The sequence below is a fragment of the Neoarius graeffei genome, chromosome 2, assembly GCF_027579695.1.
Source record: "Neoarius graeffei isolate fNeoGra1 chromosome 2, fNeoGra1.pri, whole genome shotgun sequence".
Lineage (NCBI taxonomy): Eukaryota > Metazoa > Chordata > Actinopteri > Siluriformes > Ariidae > Neoarius > Neoarius graeffei.
This window is the reverse complement of record NC_083570.1, coordinates 32172760-32197828: the sequence shown is the minus strand read 5'-3', so window position 1 is coordinate 32197828 and position 25069 is coordinate 32172760. Positions and strand designations below refer to the sequence as shown.

Genomic DNA, 25069 nt, shown 5'->3' with positions numbered 1-25069 from the left:
TCCATTCTTACTTTATATAAGACTTCAGATGTTCAGCAGTCTGTGGTCGCCGTTGTCTGATTCTCCTCTTCATGATGTGACATACATTCTCAATGGGAGACAGATCTGGACTGTCAGCAGGCCAGTCAAGCACGCACACACTCTGTGTCTACAAAGCCACATTGTTGTAGCCCATGCAGAATGAGGCCTGGCATTTTCCTGCTGAAATAAGCATGGACTTCCCAGGAAGAGACGTTGCCTTGATGGCAATGTGTCTGTCTCTAAAATCCCAATATACACCTCCGCATCAATAATACTTTCACACACATGCAACTCACATGCAATAATACCTTCACACACATGCAACTCAATATGCAGTGCCGTGGGCACTGACACACCGCATGACAGATGACCATGACAGATGCTGGCTTTTGCGCCTTTCTCCGATAAACTGGATGGTTGTGTTCAGCTTTGTCAAGGAGAACTTGACATTCAGTTTTCCCAAAAACAAGCTGAAATGCGACCTCATCTGACCACAGCACACATTTCCACTGTCTTTTGGTCCGTCTGAGATGAGTTTAGGCCCAGAGAAATCAGCAGTGTTTCTGCATAGAATTGATGAATGGCTTCCTGCTTGTGTAATACAGCTTCAGGTTGCATTTCTATAGGTAATGGCAGACAGTGTTAAGTGATAACGGTTTTCTGAAGTCCTCCCAAGCCCATGTGGTTATATTTGTCACATTAGCATGATGGTTTCTCAGGCAGTGCCGCCTGAGGGCTTGAAGATCACGCACATTCAGCAGTGGTTTTCGACCTTGCCCTTTACGCACTGAGATGTGTCTGAATTCCCTGAATCTTTTCACAATATATACACACGTTTCACAGTTATACTTTGACTCTATAGGACACAGTTATAGAAGCGAGTTATTTATAATCATGCTATCTGTTATCACCCAAATGAGGATTGGCTCCCTTTTGAGTCTGGTTCCTCTCAAGGTTTCTTCATGTTGTCTAAGGGAGTTTTTCCTTGCCAGTCACCAGAGGCTTGCTGATTGGGGAGAAATTAGGGATAAATGAGCTCATGTTTAAAGCCTTTCATTTTCTCTAAAGCTACTTTGCGATACTGTCGATTGTTAAAAGCGCTATAAAAATAAACTTGACAATGTTATTGAACTGTAGGTTTTGAAAGATCTTAAATTCTCTGCAGTCTTGCTTTGAGAAATGTTCTTTTTGAATTGGCTAACAATTCTCTCACGAATTTTCGGACAGAGGCCACGACCCATCCTTGTTTGCAGAGACTAAGTCTTTGTTGCTGCTCGTTTTAGACCTAATCATGTTACCAATTAAGCTGCTTATTGTGGAATCTTCCAAAATGGTGTTGTGTGAATATCCTATAAACTTCAGTCTTATTTTACCTCTGTTCCAACTTTTTTTTTTTTTTGTGTGTGTTTTGCAGGCATCAAATTCTAATTACATTTATATTTACAAAACACAAGTTGGTCAGTAAAACTATTGAAATATTTTCTTTGTATTTTTGTCAGTTAAATACAGGCTCACAGATTTTTGTTTTTATTGCATTTTGGAAAATATCCCGACTTTTCTGTAAATGGGGTTTGTACACAATCCAAACTTGATTTTCATTTTTTTAAAAATCCTATGATATACAAGTATGTCTTTGTCAGATCTTTGCTCACCTCTAACTACAATACAAATCCACTCATAGTTTTGGTGCTTGACACTTCTCTGTTAGTGTGATTTTTCACTTTAGTGTTGCACCTGCACATTTAAAAGCACAATTTATGTGAATAACAGGAGTTGACACGCGCGCTTTGACCAAAAAGATCCGGGAAAAGGGAACCATGCTGGGGAAGCTTGTCGTGGAAGGGACCTTAGCAGACAGCATACCTTTTGACAATCCTGATACTCGAAACTTGGTGAAAGATGTGTCTTTGCAAGTAAGTTTTGAATATGTGGTTTTAAAATTATTACTTGCTATATACTGAATAATTTAAATGGGAATTCTCTCTGTCTCTCTGTTGGCTTATTACTCAAATGTTTGTTTGATTTCTGTAGGAACCCAGGGTTTTCAATATGGACGGTAGTGTAAGGATCCTTGCAGTGGACTGTGGCATTAAGTACAATCAGATCCGCTGCTTGTGTGAGAGAGGTGCACAGGTCACTGTAGTACCATGGGATTACCCTCTGAATGCCGATGGTGAGCAGCGGAATAAATTTAAAATGGCTAGTTCAGCCAGCTGCTGTGTGCCATAAGTTCCATCTCCTGTACCATGATCTAGTGCTAGCAAATGTGGCATTCCTAACATTTGTTTGAACCATGCTTTTAATTACAACCAGTGTTTTAGTTTGAAGGATTTTTTTGGAGGAGATTTTCGGCACAAAACAGTTTTTACATGACCGGTCAATGACTATTGTGTCTTTGTGTTTCCCCAGACTTTGATGGACTGTTTATTAGTAACGGTCCTGGTGACCCCAACTATTGCAGGGAGACTATAGAAAACCTGAAAAAGATTGTATGTGTGGAAAAGCCCAAACCTGTATTTGGAATTTGCTTGGGTCATCAGTTACTATCGTTGGTTATTGGTGCGAAGACGTACAAAATGAAGTAAGTTCATGTTGTTTGCTTTGCTTTTGCTAATGATCAAAACTATTGGTGGAAGTTGCTGTTAAATGGTGACTTGAGAACATTTTGGCAGTTTTGTTTATCAGTTAATGTAAGTGGTTTGTTCACAGATGCGTGCAAAAGTGTAACTACCAGCTCATGCAACTGGCGTCTTCATTATTTGTTTGATAGCTGGATAAATTGATCATCCATGTTTATTTTGCCTGAGCAGAATCAGATAATGAGTTTTACTTGGATAAATAACTACTCTCATAAATACACCACAAGGCCAGTAGAGGATTTTTTAAATTTGGTAGAAAACAAGCTGTATCGTAGCTTAATTACAGCTCAGTGTTTCCCAGGCTCTGTCCACATTTCCTTGGGAGCAATGTGTTGTTGAAACTACCATTGTAAAGAACTTCCTGGTAAGATTCTGGGATAGATCGCTGTGGTGTTTTTCCTCCTGGTCCATTCTCAAGGCCAGTTTTGCCAGTATAACGCTGGTTACGTAGGTAACCGTGGTTCTACGACTGGTGGAAGACTGCCAGATGGCGCAGTTTAGACTGTGTGAAACCCCTTGCGCTAGCCGCATCTCTTGCCGAGAATTTATACCCAATTTGTTAACTCGTGACATATGACGTACCCTAAATGATAAAATAGTAGCACGCACATCTATCATTGCCTGGAGCCTTTCTCGCCAGAACCAGAGTCCTGAGTGACTGGTCTATCTGGCGGTCTTCCACCAGTCGTAGAACCATGGTTACCTACGTAACCAGCGTTCTACTTCCTTGTCTCCAGACCGCCAGATGGCGCAGTTTAGACTGTGTGGAAGACTTGTGTCCAAGCTGTCACGAGGGCCCAACTAATACATAAGACATAACAAAGGAAAAAACCACCACAGACTAGTGTTATGTTACTGACTTCACTTTATTGAACAAGTCAGATTAGTTACACTTCTATTATTGCATTTGTAACAATCAAGAACTGGTGGAGGCTGTAAAGCTCACACCTCCCATGAAAGGAACTGCTGTTGTCCACAGCTAATGAACAGATGGAGCAGCGCTAAACACAGCCTGCATGCATGATGAAGAACTAGTAGCAACATTTATCCTGTAGAACCTGGAAAATGTGCAGGCCGACGTCCAAGTTGCGGCCGAACAAATATCCAATAGATTCACACCCTTCAGGGCAGCCCAAGAGGTAGACACACAACGAGTGGAGTGACATTTCACTGCCGTTGGCATGTCATGGCCTGTAGAAGAATAAGCGTAAGATACAGTGGGGCAAAAAAGTATTTAGTCAGCCACCAATTGTGCAAGTTCTCCCATTTAAAAAGATGAGAGAGGCCTGTAATTTTCATCATAGGTACACTTCAACTATGAGAGACAGAATGGGGGGAAAGAATCCAGGAAACCACATTGCAGGATTTTTAATGAATTAATTGGTAAATTTCTCGGTAAAATAAGTATTTGGTCACCTACAAACAAGCAAGATTTCTGGCTCTCACAGACCTGTAACAACTTCTTCTTTATGAGGCTCCTCTGTCCTCCACTCGTTACCTGGCACCTGTTTGAACTCATTATCAGTATAAAAGACACCTGTTCACAACCTCAAACAGTCACACTCCAAACTCCACTATGGCCAAGACCAAAGAGCTGTCAAAGGATACCAGAAACAAAATTGTAGACCTGCGCCAGGCTGGGAAGACTGAATCTGCAATAGGTAAGCAGCTTGGTGTGAAGAAATCAACTGTGGGAGCAATTATTAGAAAATGGAAGACATACAAGACCACTGATAATCTACCTCGATCTGGGGCTCCACGCAAGATCTCACCCCGTGGGGTCAAAATGGTCACAAGAACGGTGAGCAAAAATCCCAGAACCACACGGGGGGACCTAGTGAATGACCTGCAGAGAGCTGGGACCAAAGTAACAAAGGCTACCATCAGTAACACACTACGCCGCCAGGGACTCAAATCCTGCAGTGCCAGACGTGTCCCCCTGCTTAAGCCAGTACATGTCCAGGCCCGTCTGAAGTTTGCTAGAGAGCATTTGGATGATCCAGAAGAGGATTGGGAGAATGTCATATGGTCAGATGAAACCAAAATAGAACTTTTTGGTAAAAACTCAACTTGTCATGTTTGGAGGAGAAAGAATGCTGAGTTGCATCCAAAGAACACCATACCTACTGTGAAGCATGGGGATGGAAACATCATGCTTTGGGGCTGTTTTTCTGCAAAGGGACCAGGACGACTGATCCGTGTAAAGGAAAGAATGAATGGGGCCATGTATCGTGAGATTTTGAGTGAAAACCTCCTTCCATCAGCAAGGGCATTGAAGATGAAACGTGGCTGGGTCTTTCAGCATGACAATGATCCCAAACACACCGCCTGGGAAACGAAGGAGTGGCTTCGTAAGAAGCATTTCAAGGTCCTGGAGTGGCCTAGCCAGTCTCCAGATCTCAACCCCATAGGAAATCTTTGGAGGGAGTTGAAAGTCCGTGTTGCCCAGCGACAGCCCCAAAGCATCACTGCTCTAGAGGAGATCTGCATGGAGGAATGGGCCAAAATACCAGCAACAGTGTGTGAAAACCTTGTGAAGACTTACAGAAAACGTTTGACCTCTGTCATTGCCGACAAAGGGTATATAACAAAATATTGAGATGAACTTTTGTTCTTGACCAAATACTTATTTTCCACCATAATTTGCAAATAAATTCTTGGCAGAGAGTGCTTGCAGCTCACTTACCCTTTTCGCTGAGGCCACTGCAATCAGGAAAGCAGTCTTCACTGAAAGCCACTTAATGTCAGCACTCCCCAGAGGTTTGTATGGAGGGCTACAGAGACTGTTCAACACAATATGGAGGTCCCACTGAGGTACGACGGATTTGCGAGGTGGATTCAAACGTTTTGCATCTTTCAGGAAGGTCACAATCATCTTATGTGCCCCGACAGGGTGCCCATCAATTGGACCTCTGTAGGCTGACATCGTAGCCACATATCCTCTCAGGGTCGATGCAGAGCAACCAGCCTCCAAAAGGCCCTGCATAAATTCCAAAATGTTCTTCGAAGTACTTGCCACTAGGTCAATACTGCGTTCAGAACACCATGCTGAATAATATTTCCATCTGCCACTATACAATAGGCGTGTAGATGGAGAACGAGCATTTAGAAGAGTGTTCCTGACCCCCTGTGAACATTCCAGTATGCCGGATGAGCCCCCAAGGGCCAGACCCAGAGCTTCAGTCTCTGAGGGTGTCTGTGCCACAGACTGCCATTCAACTGGGTCAGTAGGTCTGTCTTGACTGGTAGAGGGCTGGGTGGACCTGTCAACAGTGCTTTCAGAAGATAAAACTAGGGACTGTATACATGGTATAACGCGACCAGAAGCACAGGCTGGTTGGTCGTCCATATGCGCTCGAGTATCTGCCATATCAGTGGGAACGGGGGGAACACATACAGCCTCAGGTTTGGCCACTGATGGGCCAACGCATCCTGCCCCAGGGACCGAGGCTCGCCCCGCAGTGAGAACCACTTTGGACAGTGGGTTGTCTCTCTGGTGGCAAATAGGTCCACCTCCGCTTGTCCGTATGTTTTCCAAATCATCTGAACTACCACCTCATTCAGGCGCCACTCTCCCATGAGGGGCCCGCCCTGAGAGAGAGTGTCTGCTACACAATTCTTCTTCCCGGGCACATGTATCGCCCTCAGAGATAGCAGGTGTGCATCCACCCACAGCCAGATCTGCCTGGTTAGGGTGTTCAGCAAGGAGGACCTCGTCCCCCCAGGTGGTTGATGTGATATACTGTTGGAGTGTTGTCCGACCGAATAAGGACATGTTTGCGTTCCGGCTGTCCTCTGAAGTGCTGTAGCATCAGCCAGACAGCCCGCAGTTCCAGGTAGTTTATGTGGCAGGACTGAAACCTGTCCTGCCACACACCATGAATCCCCTGGTGATTCCACACTCCGCCCCAGCCGTGTTGACTGGCATCCGTGGTGATGACCTCCCTCTGAGCTGGGGGTGGTCCCAGTGTGACTCCCCTCAGAAGAAAAGATCTCAGTGCCCACTGCTTCAGGGAGGCAATGCCCTTTGGTGTCATCGACACCAGCACACGTTTTTGGGTCTGAGCTGAGAGTCTCTTGGCCCTCAGCCATGATTGGAAAAGCCGGAGATGAAGCCTGCCTAATGTAATAACAGGTGTTGCAACCGGCAACATGCCTGCAAGATGCAGCAGCAGGCCATAGCAGATGGTCTGACTCGACCGGACTTGTGTGGCCAGCCCCAGTATGTTGCGAATTCTTCCCTGAGTCAGGCACACTTGTAGCGTGATTGCATTCAGGTGAATGCCTATGAAGTCGATGGTCTGAGCTGGTTCCAGTGTGCCCTTCTCGAAGTTCACCGTCAAACCGAGAGCTGAAACATGATTAAGTAGTATCTGAGCATTTGCACGCACTTGCTCTGGGGACCGTGCACAAAGCAGCCAGTCATCCAGATAGGGTAGGACGCGGATGCCCTGGTGATGTAATGGAGACAGGGCCTCGCGCATGCACCTGATAAAGACCCAGGGGGCCAGTGATGGCCCCAAAGGAAGCACCTTGAACTGGAACGAGCGACCTTCGAAATAGAAACGAAGGAAGAGACGGCGCTGAGGATGAATGGGTACGTGAAAATACGTGTCTCGTAGATCCACTGTAATGAACCAGTCTCCCGCCTCCACTGAATGGAGCACGTCCGAAGTACGCAGCATACGAAAGGGCAGCTGCTTGAGGTAAGTGTTTTAGATGGCGTAGGTCTAGTATTGGCCGGAGCCCTCCATCTTTCTTGGGTATGACGAAGTAGGTGGAGAACACACCCCGACGTGTCTGGGGGACTATTTCTTCTATGGCATCTTTTGTTTAAGAGGGACTGAATTTCCAATAGTAGGCAGAACGTGTTTCCGGGCTTTGAGCACGCGTGACACGTAGCCCTAAGTTTAGAGGAGGCCAGCGACAAAATTGAAGGTGATAGCCATCTTTGAGGGTGTTCAGGACCCACAGGTTTGGTGTTGTTGAGCCCCAGTATTCCAACTGTTGAGGAGTAAAATGCCCTGCCGCCGGCCGCGCACCATCAGTCTCGTGACTGTGGGCGGCGTGCAGCTTTGGGGGGGACGGCTGTGAGTCGCCCTTGGAAAAGAGATAGGGGGTCTGCCACGTGTTCTGCGCTGGGGAAAGCCATGTTCTGTTTGCCTCCGCTGAGGCTGCTGGAAGGCTGCTGCTGTATGGCGGCGGTAGGAAGGGGCGCCGCGAAAGGTAGGTGGTGGCAATGCCTGAGGTCGTCTGAAAGCAGGTCTCAGTTTCACATGTTGGGAGTGTGTTTCAGAAGCAAGTTGGCGGCGGTTTAGAGCCTCTTGCACTGCTGGGCCAAACACCTGCTCAGGGGCCAAGGGTAGTTGGCGCAAGACATTCCTAGCTGCATCAGGAAGAGGGGACTGTGCTACCCAGATCTGCCTGCGGGCTTGGAGTAGCAGTCCCATAGACTTGCCACACTGCTTAGTCATTGCCCCCACGCCCTGGAGAGCAGTGTCTGTCAACTCAGAGGCAGCTGCATCTGAGGTTGGCTGTAGGGTTGTCTGCAAAGCAAGTAGTAGATGGGCCATGGTATTCAGGACCTGCCCCATTGTAACCTGAGCGTTATAAGCTCTACACACCAAATTGTCAGTGCGTCTGCACTCTGGGTCAGCACGAAGGGATTCATCAGGTGGGGCAACCAGTGACACCACCGCTGACTCCACCGGTGGCATGGGGCCCAGGCCTGCAGAGCCTGGGTTTGCCATGGAAGCCAACAGTCTAGTGGGATGGTCCATTCTGCTGGTATTTGCCTCCTTTAGTGCCTCAGTAAACATCTTAACAAAGTCCTCACAGTGAGGGACAAAGAGATCATTGCTGTGTGTGGATAAGCGGCAAAGACGGTTTGTCTGCACCAGACTCTGAGGAAGAGGTTCTATGTTAAGCTTTGCCAGGGCCATTCGAATGGTTCCTGGTAGAGTGGCATTGACCACTGATGATTCTGTCTCGTCCTCTGACTCTCTGCCACTCTCTGTAGCAGGAGAGTGGAAGGCAACATGGTCGTCTGGGAATGAAAAATCTCTGCCCAAAGGAAACAAGCTATCTGTGGCAGCAAGAGAAACCGTATCCTCCTCTCTGTGTAGGGGAGATGGAGGCAGGATGCATCCTCTGTCTGAGAGCCAGGCTATGATGCATGTTGTGAATGCATACTAATAAGCATCTCTCTTATCTGTGCAACACTCTGTCAATTGATCTACCCTGCGTGTCAGCTCCTGTGAACGTTTGGGCTTTTTCACTTTTGGGGAAGCATGCGAAGCCACTGGGCGCTTACCTGCGTGCTCCTGAGCTGGAGGAGAAGAGAGAAGGCAGTCCTCTTTTCCATCAATGCCTGCTAATCGTGTCTGCCGTTGTTGTATGGAGAGCAAGCTACAATGCACACATGGATCAGTCATAGCCTCTCTGAGATATTCCCAGGCAGCTGGGGCAGCGATCATGTGGATCTTCCACTTCCATGGGTGTACCACACAGAACACACCAGGCCATACTTACCAATTGTGTTAATGTTATCGTATTAGTTATTGTAGCCTATTAACACACAATCAGTTAACGTTATGTGTCATGGAGAGAACACACAAGAGAACTGCTTGTTAACAGTGCTGTAATCCAATCTGATTCACTGTAAGCTTGAGGCCATACAAATGTTTTGGTGCTGGGGGCTGAGCACCTTGCACTTGTGAAGCGGAAAAAGGCACGGATAAACAGGTGCTCTTTATTTATTGTTTCGCTACGCTGCGCCGAGGAATGGGGACAGGTAGTGGTCATTTCGCTATTGCGCTGCTGCACCGGGGACTGGGCGCTAGCGCTCTACTGATTGTGCTAGACTGGTGGAGAGGTCTGTCACCACGCAACTGAACTTGCCTCTCAATCCCGAGCCGGGGATGGCGTCGGTTATGGTTTAAGAAAATGTGTTGTGCCGGGGGCTGGGCGCTAGCACACATTCAGACAAGAGTGTGAGGTGATTATGGTACGGTGTTCCAATGCCGGGGTGTGGGCATCGGACTGTACCTAGCTGCGAATGCTAGACCAGTGTGGTGGGTCTGCACAGCAAAGATAACTGACCTTCTTCTAAGACTAGCTTTTCTAAACTGGAATCACTGATGATATTCAGTCTGATCCGAAGGGTAAAAACTGTGGAGCCAGTTGTTGGAGACAACTCCGTAAGATAGCTGTGTTGCATCCACGTCTGATCTCGACAACGGCGAGAAAGCGAAAGGCAATGATAGACGTACGTGCTACTGTTTCATCATTTAGGGCACGTCATACGTCACGAGTTGACAACTTGGGTATAAATTCTCGGCAAGAGATGCGGCTAGCGCAAGGGGTTTCACACAGTCTAAACTGCGCCATCTGGCGGTCCGGAGACAAGGAAGTAGAACTACAGGTCAGCGTGGGGCATTTTTCTTTTCTTTCTTCCCCCCTCTTTAAAAAAAAAAACCCAACAACCCAAAACACTCTACTCTCTGTTTTGGGATTAGACGAGCAGCTTGCTTCATCTAATATAGTATTCGATTATAGTAGTCTATGTTGCACAACATTCTATTATAACTAATAGTTAGTGATCTTAAGCATTATGAAATTGTTTTATAGAAATTAGAACATGGACTATGAAACACATGATTAAATGACAAATTCATTAATTTTTTTTTACTTCTCTATATTTGTCAGGACAATTCACCTTGTAGGAGTCGACATTTTGCAACTGACATTTTATCTTATCAAGCCAACGTTCCTGTAACCTCATTATCCTTATGCTCAGAATGTAGCTAGCTGTCTTTCAAATAGAACTGGGGGAAATGCATGATTGATTTGATTAACTCAGTTTCTCTCCATAGCATCTGGTAATCAATCACATTTAATTAACAAACTAAAGGCCAAGTTTGTCTGGTGTGTGTGTGTGTGTGTGTGTATATATATATATATATATATATATATATATATATATATATATATATATATACAGTCAAACTGGAAAGTCTGCACACCCCTTTCACCTTCTCCACATTTTATGATGTTACAGACTTTTTCTACAATAGATTTTCATTTTTTGCCTCAAATGTCGACACACAATCACCAATAATTATGAAGTGAAAACAGGTTTTTAGAAAATATGCAATTTTATTTTACTGACAAAAATAGGTTATTTAGGGGTTACGTATCTGTACACACCCTTAGCCTAATACTTGGTTGATGCGCCTTTGGCAGCAATTACAGCTTCAAGGCATCTTGGGAAAGAAGCTACAAGCTTGGCACACTTGTTTCTGGACATTTTTGCCCATTCGTCTTGGCATATCCTTACAAGCTCTGTCAGGTTGGATGGGGAGCATTTTCTTTTTTTTAACAATCTTTATTTAGTTTTCATAGTTATCAATACAAGACAATCTCCTCAATAGTATTGGGGGAAAAAAACAACCCAAAAGACAATAACAAAAGATATAAACAAACAAACAAGAACAGAGCCTGTGTGAGATTGTATTAGTAAATGTTACTGATATCTGATTAATCAAGTCTTCCCTTATATGTCAACCATTTCCCACATCTTTTTATATAAACATCTTCTTTCATTTTCAACTTGTATGTGAGATGCTCCATCACCAATATATCATCTATGATTGTCATCCACTGTTTGTAACTTGGAGTGTCAGACTTAAGCCAATTCTGAGTAATAGTCTTCTTCCCAGCCACCAAAAGAATCCTGACCAAATATTGGTCACTTTCATGCACCGTGCCCTCCAAATGACCCAGGTACAAAACAAGACAGGATTTAGGTATCATATATCCCAAAACATCACAGAGAACTGAGTGAATATTCCCCCAGAAGGGTTGTATTTTTGTGCAATTCCAAAAAAATGTGTGTATGATCTGGATCCATGTGGTTGCATAATCTCCAGCATGGCTGTTGAACATTTATCTGTTTACTTGTAATTTTAGGTGTAATAAAGTATCGAATTAGATTCTTCCAACTGAATTCCCTCCATTTCAAAGATTGTGTTGTAATTTGATGTGTTTTCCACATATCATACCATATCCCCTCTGGAATCTCCTCACCCAGCTCTCTTTCCCATTTGACTTTAACATATAATGTTGAATCTGTTCTAGAAGCCATCAAACATTCATACAGAACCGCCACAGTCTTTGGAATAGCTTGGCTATAAGCTTGTACAAGTAGCTTTATGATGGGATGTATTTTATCCTCAGTTGTTTTAATACTTTTGATATAATAATCCCTCATTTGTAGATATCTAAATAAGTCCTGATTTGTTAGATCATGTGTATTCTTTAGTTCTTGAAAGCTTCTCATTTCACCTCTTTTAATAGTTGTACATATAGCTGTAATTCCTTTTTCTGCCCAATATTTAAATCTAACATCATATTTTCCTGGTGCAAATTTGTCATCATATGCAATCCATTTTGATAGTCCAATTTCCTTCCCTATTTTTAATTGTTTCACTGTGGAATACCACATATCTAAAGTAAAGGATATCACTGGGTTAAAATTATGCTCATCTTTAATATAAGTGGGGATTTCTGTTTCACCAATACTTATTTGAATCGGGTATTTAAATGCAGACATTTCACTATCATTCCATCTAGCTACGTATCCCTCATCACACCAGTAAATTAGTTGATGCAGTTATGCAGAAAGAAAATATTCTTTTAGATTTGGGAGTGCCATTCCCCCTCTGTCTTTAGATAATTGTAGTGTGGTGTAGCGTACTCTGGGCCGTTTACCTCCCCATACAAATCTTGATATGCACTTATTCCATTTAATAAATTGGTCTTTAGATATATCTACAGGCAAAGATAGGAATAAATGTAGCAGACGTGGTAGGATGTTCATTTTTACCACATTTATCCTGTCATTTAATCCCAGTGGGTAAGTGAACCATCTGTCAATATCTGCCCTTATGTTTTTGTTAATGTGTGCATAGTTACTACTATATAATTTGGAAAGATCTTTAGTTATGTTTATGCCCAAGTATTTAATTGATTTTGCTTCCCAGTTTATCTGCCATTCCCTAAGTTCTTGGTTTGGTGAACAGTTAAACATGAGGATTTGAGTTTTCAATATCTTTATACCCTGAATAAAAACCAAATTTGTCAAGAGTTTGTGCAAGTTGCTTAAATGAATTCCCTGGTTTTTTTAAATAAATCATAATGTCATCCGCGAACAAGCTTATTACAGGGGTGATAGCGTTCCGGCGCCGCGCCGGATTTCCGGCGTACCGTGGCTGGGGAAAAAAAAAAAAATCTAGTTCGCCCATTGTCCTGTGTCATTCTGAGATGCGCAGATAGACAGTAAAGGGAATTCCGAATTCCCTTTACTGTCTATCTGCGCATCTCAGAATGACACAGGACAATGGGCGAACTAGATTTTTTTTTCCCCAGCCACGGTACGCCGGAAATCCGGCGTGGCGCCGGAACGCTATCACCCCTGTTATTATGTGCTCGTGTTTATTAATTTCTATACCTTTTATTGAACTGTCTTGTCTGATCATCTGGGCCAATGGCTCAATGTATAGGGCAAACAGTGTGGGGCTAAGACAGCATCCCTGTCTGGTACCTCTCTCCAAAACAAATCTTTCTGACAGAGAGCCATTGAACTTTACTCTAGCTGTAGGTTTGTTATAGATAGACTTGATGCATTGAACTGACTTCATGTTGAATCCAAATTTTCCCAAAGTTAAATATAAAAATTCCCAATTGACTCTATCAAAAGCTTTTTCTGCATCTAAGCTGATCAAAGCTGCTTGTATGTTGTCTTTATGTATTTTATGTGTAATATGCAATGTTCTTCTAAGATTATCTTGTGTTTATCTATTCCTAACAAACCCACTTTGATCCTCATCTATTAAGTCTGGTACAAAAGATTGGAGTCTAGTTGATATAATTGAGGTGTACATTTTGTAGTCGACGTTTAGTACTGAAATCGGCCTATAATTTTGGCAATATTCTTTGTCTTTAAAGGGTTTGGGGAGCACAGTAATAATTGCTTCTGACCAGGAGGGGGGTATTATGTCATTAGTCATAATCCAATTAAAAGTAGTGTGGAGCAGTGGTAATAGTTCCTCACTGAATTTTTTATACCACTCAGAGGGAAAGCCATCACTACCAGGTGCCTTATTTGTTTTTAATTTTTGTATTGTTTTCCGGATTTCATCGATTGTTATCTTTGCTGTAATGTGTTCATTTTGTTTAGTGCCAATTGAAGGTAGGTCCAGAGAGTCGATGAAAGTCTTTTTATATCATTCTGATCTAAAGCCGATGACTCAGTGTAAAGTTCTTTGTAATAATCTCTAAAAATATTTTCAATTTCTACTGGCTCAAATTTGGGCTGGTTTGTTTTTGGGTCGCGTATTTTATTGACTGTAGTTTCTGCCTGTTGTTTCCGTAAACGTCTCGCTAACAATTTAATTGCTTTGGGACCTGATTCATAATAGTTTTGCTTTAAATATCTTGCTTTTGTTTCTGTTTCACATTGGAGTAGGTTATTAATTTCCTTTCTCACCTCGCTCATTCGTTGTTTGATTTTTGGTTCAACTTTGCCTCTCCCCTTATGTTTCTGTTCCAAATGTCTCAATTCTGCTATATAGATTTTATATTGCTTTATTCTTTCTCTTTTGAGATTGCTTGTAATTGCGATCAATTTTCCCCGTATCACTGCTTTTAAAGCGTCCCACAATATAGCTGGATCTGTTTCCCCATTATTGTTTTCCTCCAGGTAAGTCCATATATCTGCCTTAATTTGCTCCACTACTGATTTATTATTTAATATCCCCACGTTCAATCTCCATATTGTATCTTTCCGTCTACATTTTAAGTGTATCTTCAGATAGATGGCACTATGATCAGATACATCTGCCACTCCAATCCAACAGTCTTTTATCATCTCATCTCATCTCATTATCTCAAGCCGCTTTATCCTTCTACAGGGTGTTATCTCTATTTTCCTTTTGCATAAAACAGTAGTCAATTCTAGAGTACACAGAGTGTGTTGTTGAGTAATGACTAAAATCTCTCTGCAATGGATGTAGATCTCTCCACACATCAAAAAAGCCCATCTCCTCCCAAGTATTCCTGACCAGTTTTGTGATAGATTTCTTATTTCTCTTAAAACTAGATGTATCCATGTCATAATCCATTAAAACATTAAGGTCTCCCCCACATATACATATGCCCCCTGCTTCCAATGCAATGGTGTCAAGTAGTGACTTGAAAAATTCCTTATTACTCTCAGGTGGTGGATATATGTTCACCAACGTTATCACTGTTTGGCCCATCATCCCTTTTACAATAATATAAGTTCCCTCTTTGTCTTTTATTTCCTTTTGGCATTCAAATTTGGTTGCATTAGGCATCAGTATTGCTGCTCCTCTTTTCCGACCACTGGAGTGTGAACTATAAAAGGTGTTTTTGAAACCAAATCTCTTTAATTTCTCATGTTCTGCTTTTGATAAATGAGTTTCTTGTAGGAAATTTATCTGTGTCTTTTCTTTTTTACGTTTGGTCATTATTTTAGCTCTTTTGACTGGGTTTCCTAAGCCGTTGACATTCAAAGAAAGCACATTAATTTCTTCTTGATTGGTATCCATAAACCATCTTAGTTGTGTTAACTTTGTAGAGATTCATCCACAAGCTTACAGTTAAACATTTAGGAACAAGCAACACTCTCCAAAACTGTTTAGTGCTTATTTGAACTATATATATAAAAAAGGACCTCCATAAAGAGATGTCAACAACCCTCCACTTCTGCTGACACTCTTTTTGTTTTGAGGGGGAAAGCCTCTCACAGAGAAAGGGCCCCCATCCAGTAATGAGATTCAACCCATATAGGATTAATATACTCATACCAGTCCCTGCAGCTGCGTTTCAGTCCTACTTAAGCCAACAGTCCGTTTATCTATAACCCATCAAAGCAAACTACATTTAACTTCACCTACCCTTAACAAATTATATAATTTTCTTGTTCATTTTAACTCAGATTTAGTGAGAGCTACTTATCCAGCGTTGTTTCCCCTCAGACGAAAATCACGCAGTCTTTCACGTGCGCGTCTGCTGGCCTCCCCGGTGCGTCCACTCCTGGTGTGTTTCCATGTCGCGGTTCCGGTTGATTGGAGTCTCTCAATGATTCTGGTTTCTCCGGTGTTGGTCCCCGCGTTATCAACATCATATCCTCTCTCCTGCAGGTCTCTAGTTGCCTCCTCTGCACTGCCGTAGGTTTTCATGCCGCTGGACCAGTGGATGCGCATCTTGTTGAGAGGTGTCTGAAAGCAGATGCCTTCTCTCTTTAAAATCTTCTTGATGTTGGAGTACGCTATATGTTGTTTCAGTGTCCTCTCTGAGTAATCGTGATCGAAATAAACCCTGTTTCTTCCGAGGGTGATTTTCTTCTCCCAAGCTCTTTTCAATATCATCTCCTTTATAGTAAACTGATGGAAGTTGATGACAATCGATCTGGGAGGCTGGTCCGTTTTTGGCTTTGGAGCCAAGGCTCGGTGAGCGCGCTGAATCTGAAGGTCCAAGTTTATGGGAAAATTCCTCACGGAGCCACTTATCCATGAACTGTGCCACCGAGTCACTCTCAGACTCTGCCTCCTCTTGTATGCCATACACCCGTAAATTATTCCGACGGGACCTCGATTCCAAGTTGTCTAGTTTGACCATTATCATTTTCTGCTCTTGCATTGTGTCCTGCAGTGCACCGTTTGGTTCATAATTCCACGACTCGAGTTCTTCTGTGCGTGTCAGAGCAGCGCCTATCTTCTCATCATGTTCACCAATATCCGTGGTCATTTTTGCAAACTTTTGATCAATGTCTCCCTTAAGTTCTGTCAGTTCGTTTCTCATTTGTGCTGTAATTTTGTCTTTGAATGCTTTTAGGTCCGTCTTCATTTCGTTTTGCAGGGCTTGAATTTGCTTGCTAATGCCGTCCAGGCTGCTTTGAAACGAGGCCATGCTAGCTTCCGGTGTTGGCTTGCTCTCGTTAATCGATCTATTTATTTCTTTACCTTGGATGTCTGGGTTATTTTTATTCTTTGTTCTTGTTGGTACTTCGCTCATATTCTCAGTTTCAACGTTTGCCGTCGTTTATCTCGGGTTTTAGCGGAGTTTAATATGTTGGCCTGAGGGAGCTCCTGTCTTACACGTCCATGCTGCTCTACCGACCCACCCGGAAGTCCGGTACATAGCCATTTTCAGCTCCTTCCACAGATGTTCAATTGGATTCAAGTCTGGGCTCTGGCTGGGCCACTCAAGGACATTCATAGACTTTCTCTGAAGCCACTCCTTTGTTCTCTTGGCTGTGTGCTTCGGGTTGTTGTCATGTTGGAAGGTAAGCCTTTGGCCCAGTTTGAGGTCCAGAGCGCTCTGGAGCAGGTTTTCTTCAAGGATCTCTGTGTACTTAGCTACATTCATCTTTCCCCTCTATCAAGACTAGTCACCCTGTTTCCACTGCTGAAAAACATCCCCACATCATGATGCTGCCACTGCCATGCTTTACTGTAGGGATGGCATTAGCCAGGTGATGAGCGGTGCCTGGTTTCTTCCAGATGTGACACTTGATATTCAGGCCAAAAAGTTCAATTTTGGTTTCATCAGACCAGAGAATATTGTTTCTCATGGTTTGAGAGTTCTCAAGGTGCCTTTTGGCAAACTCCAAACGGGCTGTCATGTGCCTTTTACTAAGGAGTGGCTTCCATCTGGCCACTCTACCATGAAGGCCTGATTTGTGGAGTGCTGCCTGGATGGTCAATCGTCTGAAAGATTCTCCCATCTTCGCAAGGATATGCTGGAGCTCTGTCACAGTGACCCTCAGGTTCCTGCTCACCTCCCTGGCCAAGGCCCGTCTTCCCCGATCACTTAGTTTGGCCAAGCGGCCAGGTCTAAGATGATTCTTGGTGGTTCTAAACTTCTTCCATTTACGAATGATGGTGGCTACTGTGCTTTTTGGGACCTGTAAAGCTGCAGCAATTTTTCTGTACCCTTCTCCAGATCTTATGTCTTGACACAATCCTGTTTCTGAGGTCTGCAGATAATTCCTTTGACCCCATGGCTTGGAGTTTGCTCTGATATGCACTGTCAACTGTGGGACCTTTATATGTGGGCAGGTGTTGGGAATGCCCAATCATGTCCAAGCAATTGAATTTACCACAGGTGGACTCCAATTAAGTTGTAGAAACATCTCAAGCAGTATCAGTGGGAATAAAATGGACCTCTGCTCACTTTTGGGTGTCATATCAAAGGGTGTGCACACTTGTGTACAGTACATATAATATTTTACATTTTGATTTTTAATAAATTGGCACAAATGTCTAAAAACCTGCTTTCACTGTCATTATGGGCTATTTTGTGTAGAATTTTGCAACAAAAAATGAACTCAATCTATTGTAGAACAAGTCCTTGTAACTTAATAAAATGTGGAGAAAGTGAAAGGGGTGTGCAGACTTTCCGGCTTGACTGTATATGGAATCACAATGATCATTTGTTAATATGGTATTAACTCATTTATTGCGTAAAATGCTGGCATTTCTACTTCAAGTGCTTCTTAGGACATAGTGGGAGGGTTCATGTTTAATACAAAAGAAATTCTTCCAGTTTAGGCCAAGCCTATTTCAGTTTTAAACATGGATATGAATATTTTGAGCACTAAATAGATAAAAATATCTAATTTATTGGCTTCTGTGTGGTCTAGATATGGCAATCGTGGGCATAACCAGCCTTGCATACATAAGGATACAGAGCGTTGCTTCATCACATCACAGAACCATGGCTTTGCAGTGGATCCTCAAACTCTTCCAGATGACTGGGATATTCTCTTCACCAACGCCAATGACCACACAAATGAGGGCATTGTGCACAACTGTAAACCTCTTTTCAGGTACTTAATCCTGAAAAGTAATTGCATACAATATGTTGTTAGGGAACAGTGTTCTCAGTGTATGTTTATTGTTTTTGCAGTGTACAGTTCCATCCTGAGCACATGGCTGGACCTGCCGATTTGGTGAGCCTTTTCGATGTTTTTCTGACTGTCGTCCAAGATGCCAAAGATGGCAAAGTTGGCAAGTCAGGTGAGGTTTCTGTAGACAGGTGTTAATTAATGAAAGCTATGCAAGTTGTCTAAAAAAAAAATTAGCCTACTGATTTTGAACTTCCTGAAGTGCACAATTCATTCAAATTGTAATACAAAATTACAGTTAATTTCTCTCTAGGAAAATTAAGTCATAAGATTCAACAAAAGGGTGTAATTTCTGTCATCCTTTGATGACTTAACTATCATTGATGGATGTTCTCTCATTTGTATAGTAAAGGAGAGGCTGACTGAGCATCTTACCTTCCCTGGGTCTCCAAAGCCAGAGGACTTTGTTCAGCCCCGCAAAGTGCTCATTTTGGGTTCTGGAGGTCTCTCTATAGGACAGGCTGGAGAATTTGATTATTCTGGGTCTCAGGTAAGTCTCTTACATTTCTTAGTAATAAACACATCCATGTATCTATGTATGAAAGCCGAACAGAAAGAATAACCATCTTTCTGGTTTATGGTGGGTTTTTTTTCTTTTCCTTATTTCTTTCAGGCAATTAAAGCGCTCAAAGAAGAGAACATCCAGACTGTTCTCATCAACCCTAACATTGCCACAGTGCAGACCTCCAAAGGCCTTGCTGACAAAGTATACTTTCTTCCCATCACCCCCGACTATGTCACACAGGTAATTAAAAAAAAATCACTGGTGAATTATACAGATCAACCTGGTAGTCAAGTTAGTACTGAGTCTTTCCAGGACTAACTGACATGGATTTTCTTCTTTAATTGCTAATGTTAAAATTGCATGTTTTTTTTCCCCCTCCTTTCTAGAAGTTATATGCAAACGTATTCAAATTAAAGTGAGAACGCTGTCTCAGCTCATCTTCTAAGCGGAGAGCTCAAAATGCCTGCATAACTGTCAATCATTTCACATTCATATGTGATTGGCCCATCTGATGATTTCAGTAGGGGGAAAATACAGCACAATCAATAAGTTTCACTGTATACTGTTTTCCAAAATTTACATTTGATTTTAAGTGTGAAAATATTAATAGCACCCTCCAGTGACCCATTCATGTGCGGTTACATGGGCTACTTATGGGTCACTGCAAGGTCCTAACGTTTTTGGATAGTCGGGTCATCGGTTTACAAAACTCCACTTGCAGGTTAGAAAAAAAGCATACTAAATTTCAGCTCAATCTGAACTTAATTCTGTTCCCCATGTGTGACCACTCACCCAACTTATTTTCTGTGTTTTACACAGATTTGGTTTTGACCCTAAGAAACTAAATTGATTGTATGCACATCCCAGGTCAATAGTAGTAACAAATTAGTTTATTTCGGTTTTCTTTGTTGTAACGAGGAACACATGTCCTCTAAGCCCAGCACTTATTTACAATCCCATTTCCAAAAACAGTTGGTATGCTGTGTAAAATATAAGTAAAATCACCATACTATTATTTGCAAAACGCGAAAAACGTATATTTAATTGAAAATAGTACAAAGACAACATGTTAAATGTTGACATGCTAAAAATAGTTTTTTGAAAAATATTTGCTCATTTTGAATTTCATGCAAGCAACATGTTTAAAAAAAAGTTGGTACAGGGGCAACAGAAGACTGGAAAAGCTGTGTAATGTTAAAAAAAAAACCGAACTAGATTAATTGGCAACAGGTCAGCAACATGACTGGGTATAAAAAGCCTCTCTGGGATGCTCTGAGTCTCTCAGAAGTAAAGATGGGGAGGGGTTCACAACTCCTGTGAAAGACTGTATGACCAAATAGTGCAACAACTTAAGAATAACGTTCCTCAAATGTAAAATTGCAAAAAATTTGGGGATCACATCATCTGCAGTACATAGTATCATTAAAAAATTCTGGAGAAATCTCTGTACGCCAGGGACAAGCCTGAAAACCAACAATGGATGCTTGTGATGTTCAGGCTGTCAGGCGGTACTGCATTAAAAACATATGATTCTCTAGTTCAAAAGCCACCATCTGTGATGGTAGGGGGTGCATTCGTGGACATGGTATGGGTAGTTTCCGCATCTGGGAAGGCATCATTAATGCTGAATGATATATGTGTGTGTGTGTGTGTGTGTGTGTGTGTGTGTATGTATATATATATATATATATATATATATATATATATATATATATATATATATATATATACACACACAGGTTTTGGAGCAACATGCTGCTATCCAGATGACATCTTTTTCAGGGAAGGTCTTGCTTATTTCAGCAAGACAATGCCAAACCTCATTCTGCATATATTACAACTGAATGGCTCCGTAGTAAGAGTCCAGGTGTTAAACTGGCCTGCCTTCAGTCCAGATCTGTGTCACCCATTGAAAACATTTGGTGCATTGGGCATGCCATGACTTAATGGTTAGAGAAGCAGCTTTGGGACCAAAAGGTCATCGGTTCGATTCCCTGGACCAGCAGGAATGGCTAAAGTGCCCTTGAGCAAGGCATCTTGCGCCCAACTGCTCCAGCAAGAGTAGTGGTGTACCGTGTGTCTGGTTAGCCAAAGAAAAACTGATGATACGATTATCAGTTCAGGTGGTAGACTGGCCAAAACTAATGTAATTATGAAACTCAAAATACGACAAAGGAGACCCTGAGCTGTTGAGCAACTGAAATTGTACATCATGGGACAACACATGGAAATTATCCCATTTTATATATCATTTCAGCTGTTGAGCAACTGAAATGATATATAATGGGACAACATTTCACGTTCAAAATTACAGCAGTTGGTCTCCTCAGTTCCCAAATGTTTATAGAGTGTTGTTAAAAGTAGAGGTGATGCAGCACAGTGATAAACATGCCCCTGTCCCAACTTTTTTGAAACATGTTGCTGACCTCAAATTCAAAATGAGTGCATACATTTCAAAAAGCCATAAAATTTCTTACTTTCAACATTTGACGTGTTGCCTTTATTTTCAATGAAATATAGGTTTCCATGATTTGCAAATGATCACATTGTTTTTATTTACAGTTTACACAGTGTATTGACTAGTTTATCATGTGTATTTGGTGATCTGCCCCCTTTTCATCCATTTGATCTGACTGTACATCATTTTTATTATTTTACAGTTTACTGACAAGATTTTGACTGAAGTATGGAAATAAAACCGAGAGATATGCTTGTTTGTAAGTGCAAAAGCATGAATAGGAGCCTGCCTTTGGCCAGTTTGAGTCAGATTGCACCAATTACTTGTATGTCCCTACAGGGACCTACCTTTTCTAGTTTGACAGCTAATTGTTCGTCTCAGCATGTTTTGGGTAAATATCAAGTCACAGACTCCTTTGACTAGGGCTCATTTGCTAAAGTAGGGGTTTTGCACATCATGCAAATTCTAAAAAAAGCATCCCTCATCTCATTATCTCTAGCTGCTTTATGCTGTTCTACAGGGTCACAGGCAAGCTGGAGCCTATCCCAGCTGACTACGGGCGAAAGGTGGGGTACACCCTGGACAAGTCGCCAGGTCATCGCAAGGCTGACACATAGACACAACCATTCACACTCTCACATTCACACCTACGGTCAATTTAGAGTCTCCAGTTAACCTAACCTGCATGTCTTTGGACTGTGGAGGAAACCAGAGCACCCAGAGGAAACCCACGCGGACACGGGGAGAACATGCAAACTCCGCACAGAAAGGCCCTCGTCAGCCACGGGGCTCGAACCCGGACCTTCTTGCTGTGAAGCGACAGCGCTAACCACTACGCCACCGTGCTGCCCAAACTCTGATATAGTGAAGCCAATTTGAAATGAATGTTTATCATGGCAGTGGCATCATGGAAAATCAAAGGCTTCTCAATGTTTTGATGGACCAATCTGAACACATCCACCTCAGGAACAGTGTTAAGATGGCTAGGAAGTGGAGTGCACACTTGGTGTCTTGTTAGCTTTTTCACAAAATTGGTGCTTGTTTTACATCAAGAATACTTACAATATTGACACTTATATAATTTGGTTGATAATTGTGCTTAAGGGCTTAACCTGCATGCTTGGCTCCCTGTATTCCCCAATGGATTAATCAAGTGCAGCCAACTCCAGAATTCTATATTTTCTTAAAAATTAACATGCATACTTTTTTTTTTAACAATGCTGAGCAAATGGCAGCTAACTTCAAAAAAGCATTGTCTTTTTATGGCAAGTGTTGAGGACCATATTATGAAATGGTGTCATTTCTGGTCCAATCTATAAACCAGGTGATTAAGAACGAGCGTCCTGATGGAGTGCTACTGGCATTTGGGGGTCAGACGGCTCTAAACTGTGGAGTAGAATTGACTAAGCAAGGCATACTGGAGAAGTATAACGTCAGAGTTTTGGGAACTCCAGTGGCCTCGATTGAGATGACTGAGGACCGGAAGATCTTTGTGGAGAAAATGGAGGAGATCAATGAACATGTTGCACCAAGCGAGGCAGCCATGTCTGTGGAACAGGTCAGCTCATCCTTCATGCAATCATTAATCATTTATAGCAATCAGACAAGGTTTTTCCCAAGTGTTTTCAGATTTCCTTTTCAGTTCTTAACCCACTAAACTCACGTCAATTTAGCATTTTCAGTACTGAATTTCTTTATATGCAGGCAGTAGCTGCTGCTGAGAGACTTGGCTATCCAGTGCTGATCCGCTCAGCTTTTGCTCTGGGTGGACTGGGCTCTGGTTTTGCTAACAACAAAGAAGAGTTGATCACACTAGTCATGCAAGCCTTTGCCCACACATCCCAAATTCTGGTGGACAAATCCCTCAAGGGCTGGAAAGAAATTGAGTACGAAATCGTACGAGATGCTTACGACAACTGCGTCACGGTAATAAACATTCAAAATACTTCTGATCTGTGCAACAAAGGTTATGTTAATAGCATTTGTCCAGTTTAAACAGCATGGCAACTTTGTATTTCTAGGTTTGTAACATGGAGAACATAGACCCTCTTGGAATTCACACAGGCGAGTCTATAGTCGTAGCTCCAAGTCAGACGCTGAATAATTATGAGTACAACATGCTGAGGAGCACCTCCATCAAGGTTATCCGTCACCTGGGGATTGTTGGCGAATGCAACATTCAATATGCTGTCAATCCAGAATCTGAGCAGGTAACAGATGGTCAAATGAATAGAAGCATCTAGAAATATCATTCCCTTTTCATCTTGACACATGTATCAATGCATGAAACACAAAGAGCTGTTCTTGGAATTGTGCCACTGTCAGCTTTGTTTGTCTCTCTCTGTGAAATATTTTGTCCCAATGTGCTGTTCCTGGAAGTGAATAACGTGTAAAAATGTCATGATACATAATTTTTTTTCTCCATTTCAGCATTTTCAGTGCATTTATAATTCTTGCCTGATTTCTGTTAAAATTGTTTGTCTTGCAGTACTATATCATTGAGGTGAATGCCCGTCTCTCACGGAGCTCTGCTCTGGCTAGTAAGGCCACTGGATACCCACTAGCTTATGTTGCAGCTAAGCTTGGCCTTGGAATCCCTCTCCCAGTCCTCAAGTAAGCAATATGATTGAGAAACAGTGGAATTTACTAGGCATGTAAGGAATGCCTAGTGATGAATGTGGTGATAAATCATGTTACAAATTTATGAATCGGTTTCGAATCAGTGAAATAAAAGAATCGCGATTATTATCAGGCTGTGTAATCTCTTCATTTTTATGAGCTGTAATTGTTATTTAGATGGCAAAAGGCAAAATAACATACAATAGTGGGATTGCATGTGACTTCAGCATAGACGGAAGTAACAGCACTAATACTGTGAAAACGCACAAAAACAGATCTAAAATGGGAAAGCGCTGTTGTGTGATTGACTGTTCAAATAGATTTAACAAGAAATTGAAGCTCTCTTTTTACAGACTGCTAAAAGCTAAAGAAAAGAGAAATGGAGTTAGTACAAATGTTAATAAATTTTTATTAAGAAAAGGCCTATGAGGTAAATGTTAACTTTACAAATTATCTTTTTTATATATATTTTTTTAAATCTTTAGTTTAATTTAGAATATTTTAGGTAATATGCTATTAGATTTTACTCCAGCCTTTACAATTGTGGGTAAACAATTATTGTTAGATATTAAAAAATGCAGTCAGTTATTTATTTAACAAAAGGAATATTTAAGTTGATAAAGACTAGGATAATACATGTTTTATATGTAAAAATTAAAATTTATTTATAAATCATTTTTCTTTGTCCAGAAACTCTGTGACCAACTCCACAACTGCCAACTTTGAGCCCAGTCTTGACTACTGTGTGGTGAAGGTTCCTCGCTGGGATTTGAGCAAGTTCCTTAGGGTTAGCACCAAAATTGGCAGCTCCATGAAGAGTGTTGGTAAGCCAT

At 42.1% G+C, this 25069-nt stretch overlaps 1 protein-coding gene across 1 annotated transcript in view; it reads left to right on the top strand.

Annotated features, from left to right (window-relative positions):
• cad (carbamoyl-phosphate synthetase 2, aspartate transcarbamylase, and dihydroorotase) overlaps positions 1-25069 on the top strand; it is an 83888-nt gene that overhangs the window by 16884 nt on the left and 41935 nt on the right. The window contains exons 4-15 of the mRNA XM_060914099.1: positions 1792-1934; positions 2053-2194; positions 2431-2602; positions 18391-18576; positions 18657-18766; positions 19002-19144; positions 19268-19399; positions 22942-23175; positions 23322-23543; positions 23639-23827; positions 24106-24230; positions 24927-25060. Coding sequence (XP_060770082.1) covers positions 1792-1934; positions 2053-2194; positions 2431-2602; positions 18391-18576; positions 18657-18766; positions 19002-19144; positions 19268-19399; positions 22942-23175; positions 23322-23543; positions 23639-23827; positions 24106-24230; positions 24927-25060 — 1932 coding nt within the window. The remainder of the gene's footprint in view (positions 1-1791; positions 1935-2052; positions 2195-2430; positions 2603-18390; positions 18577-18656; positions 18767-19001; positions 19145-19267; positions 19400-22941; positions 23176-23321; positions 23544-23638; positions 23828-24105; positions 24231-24926; positions 25061-25069) is intronic.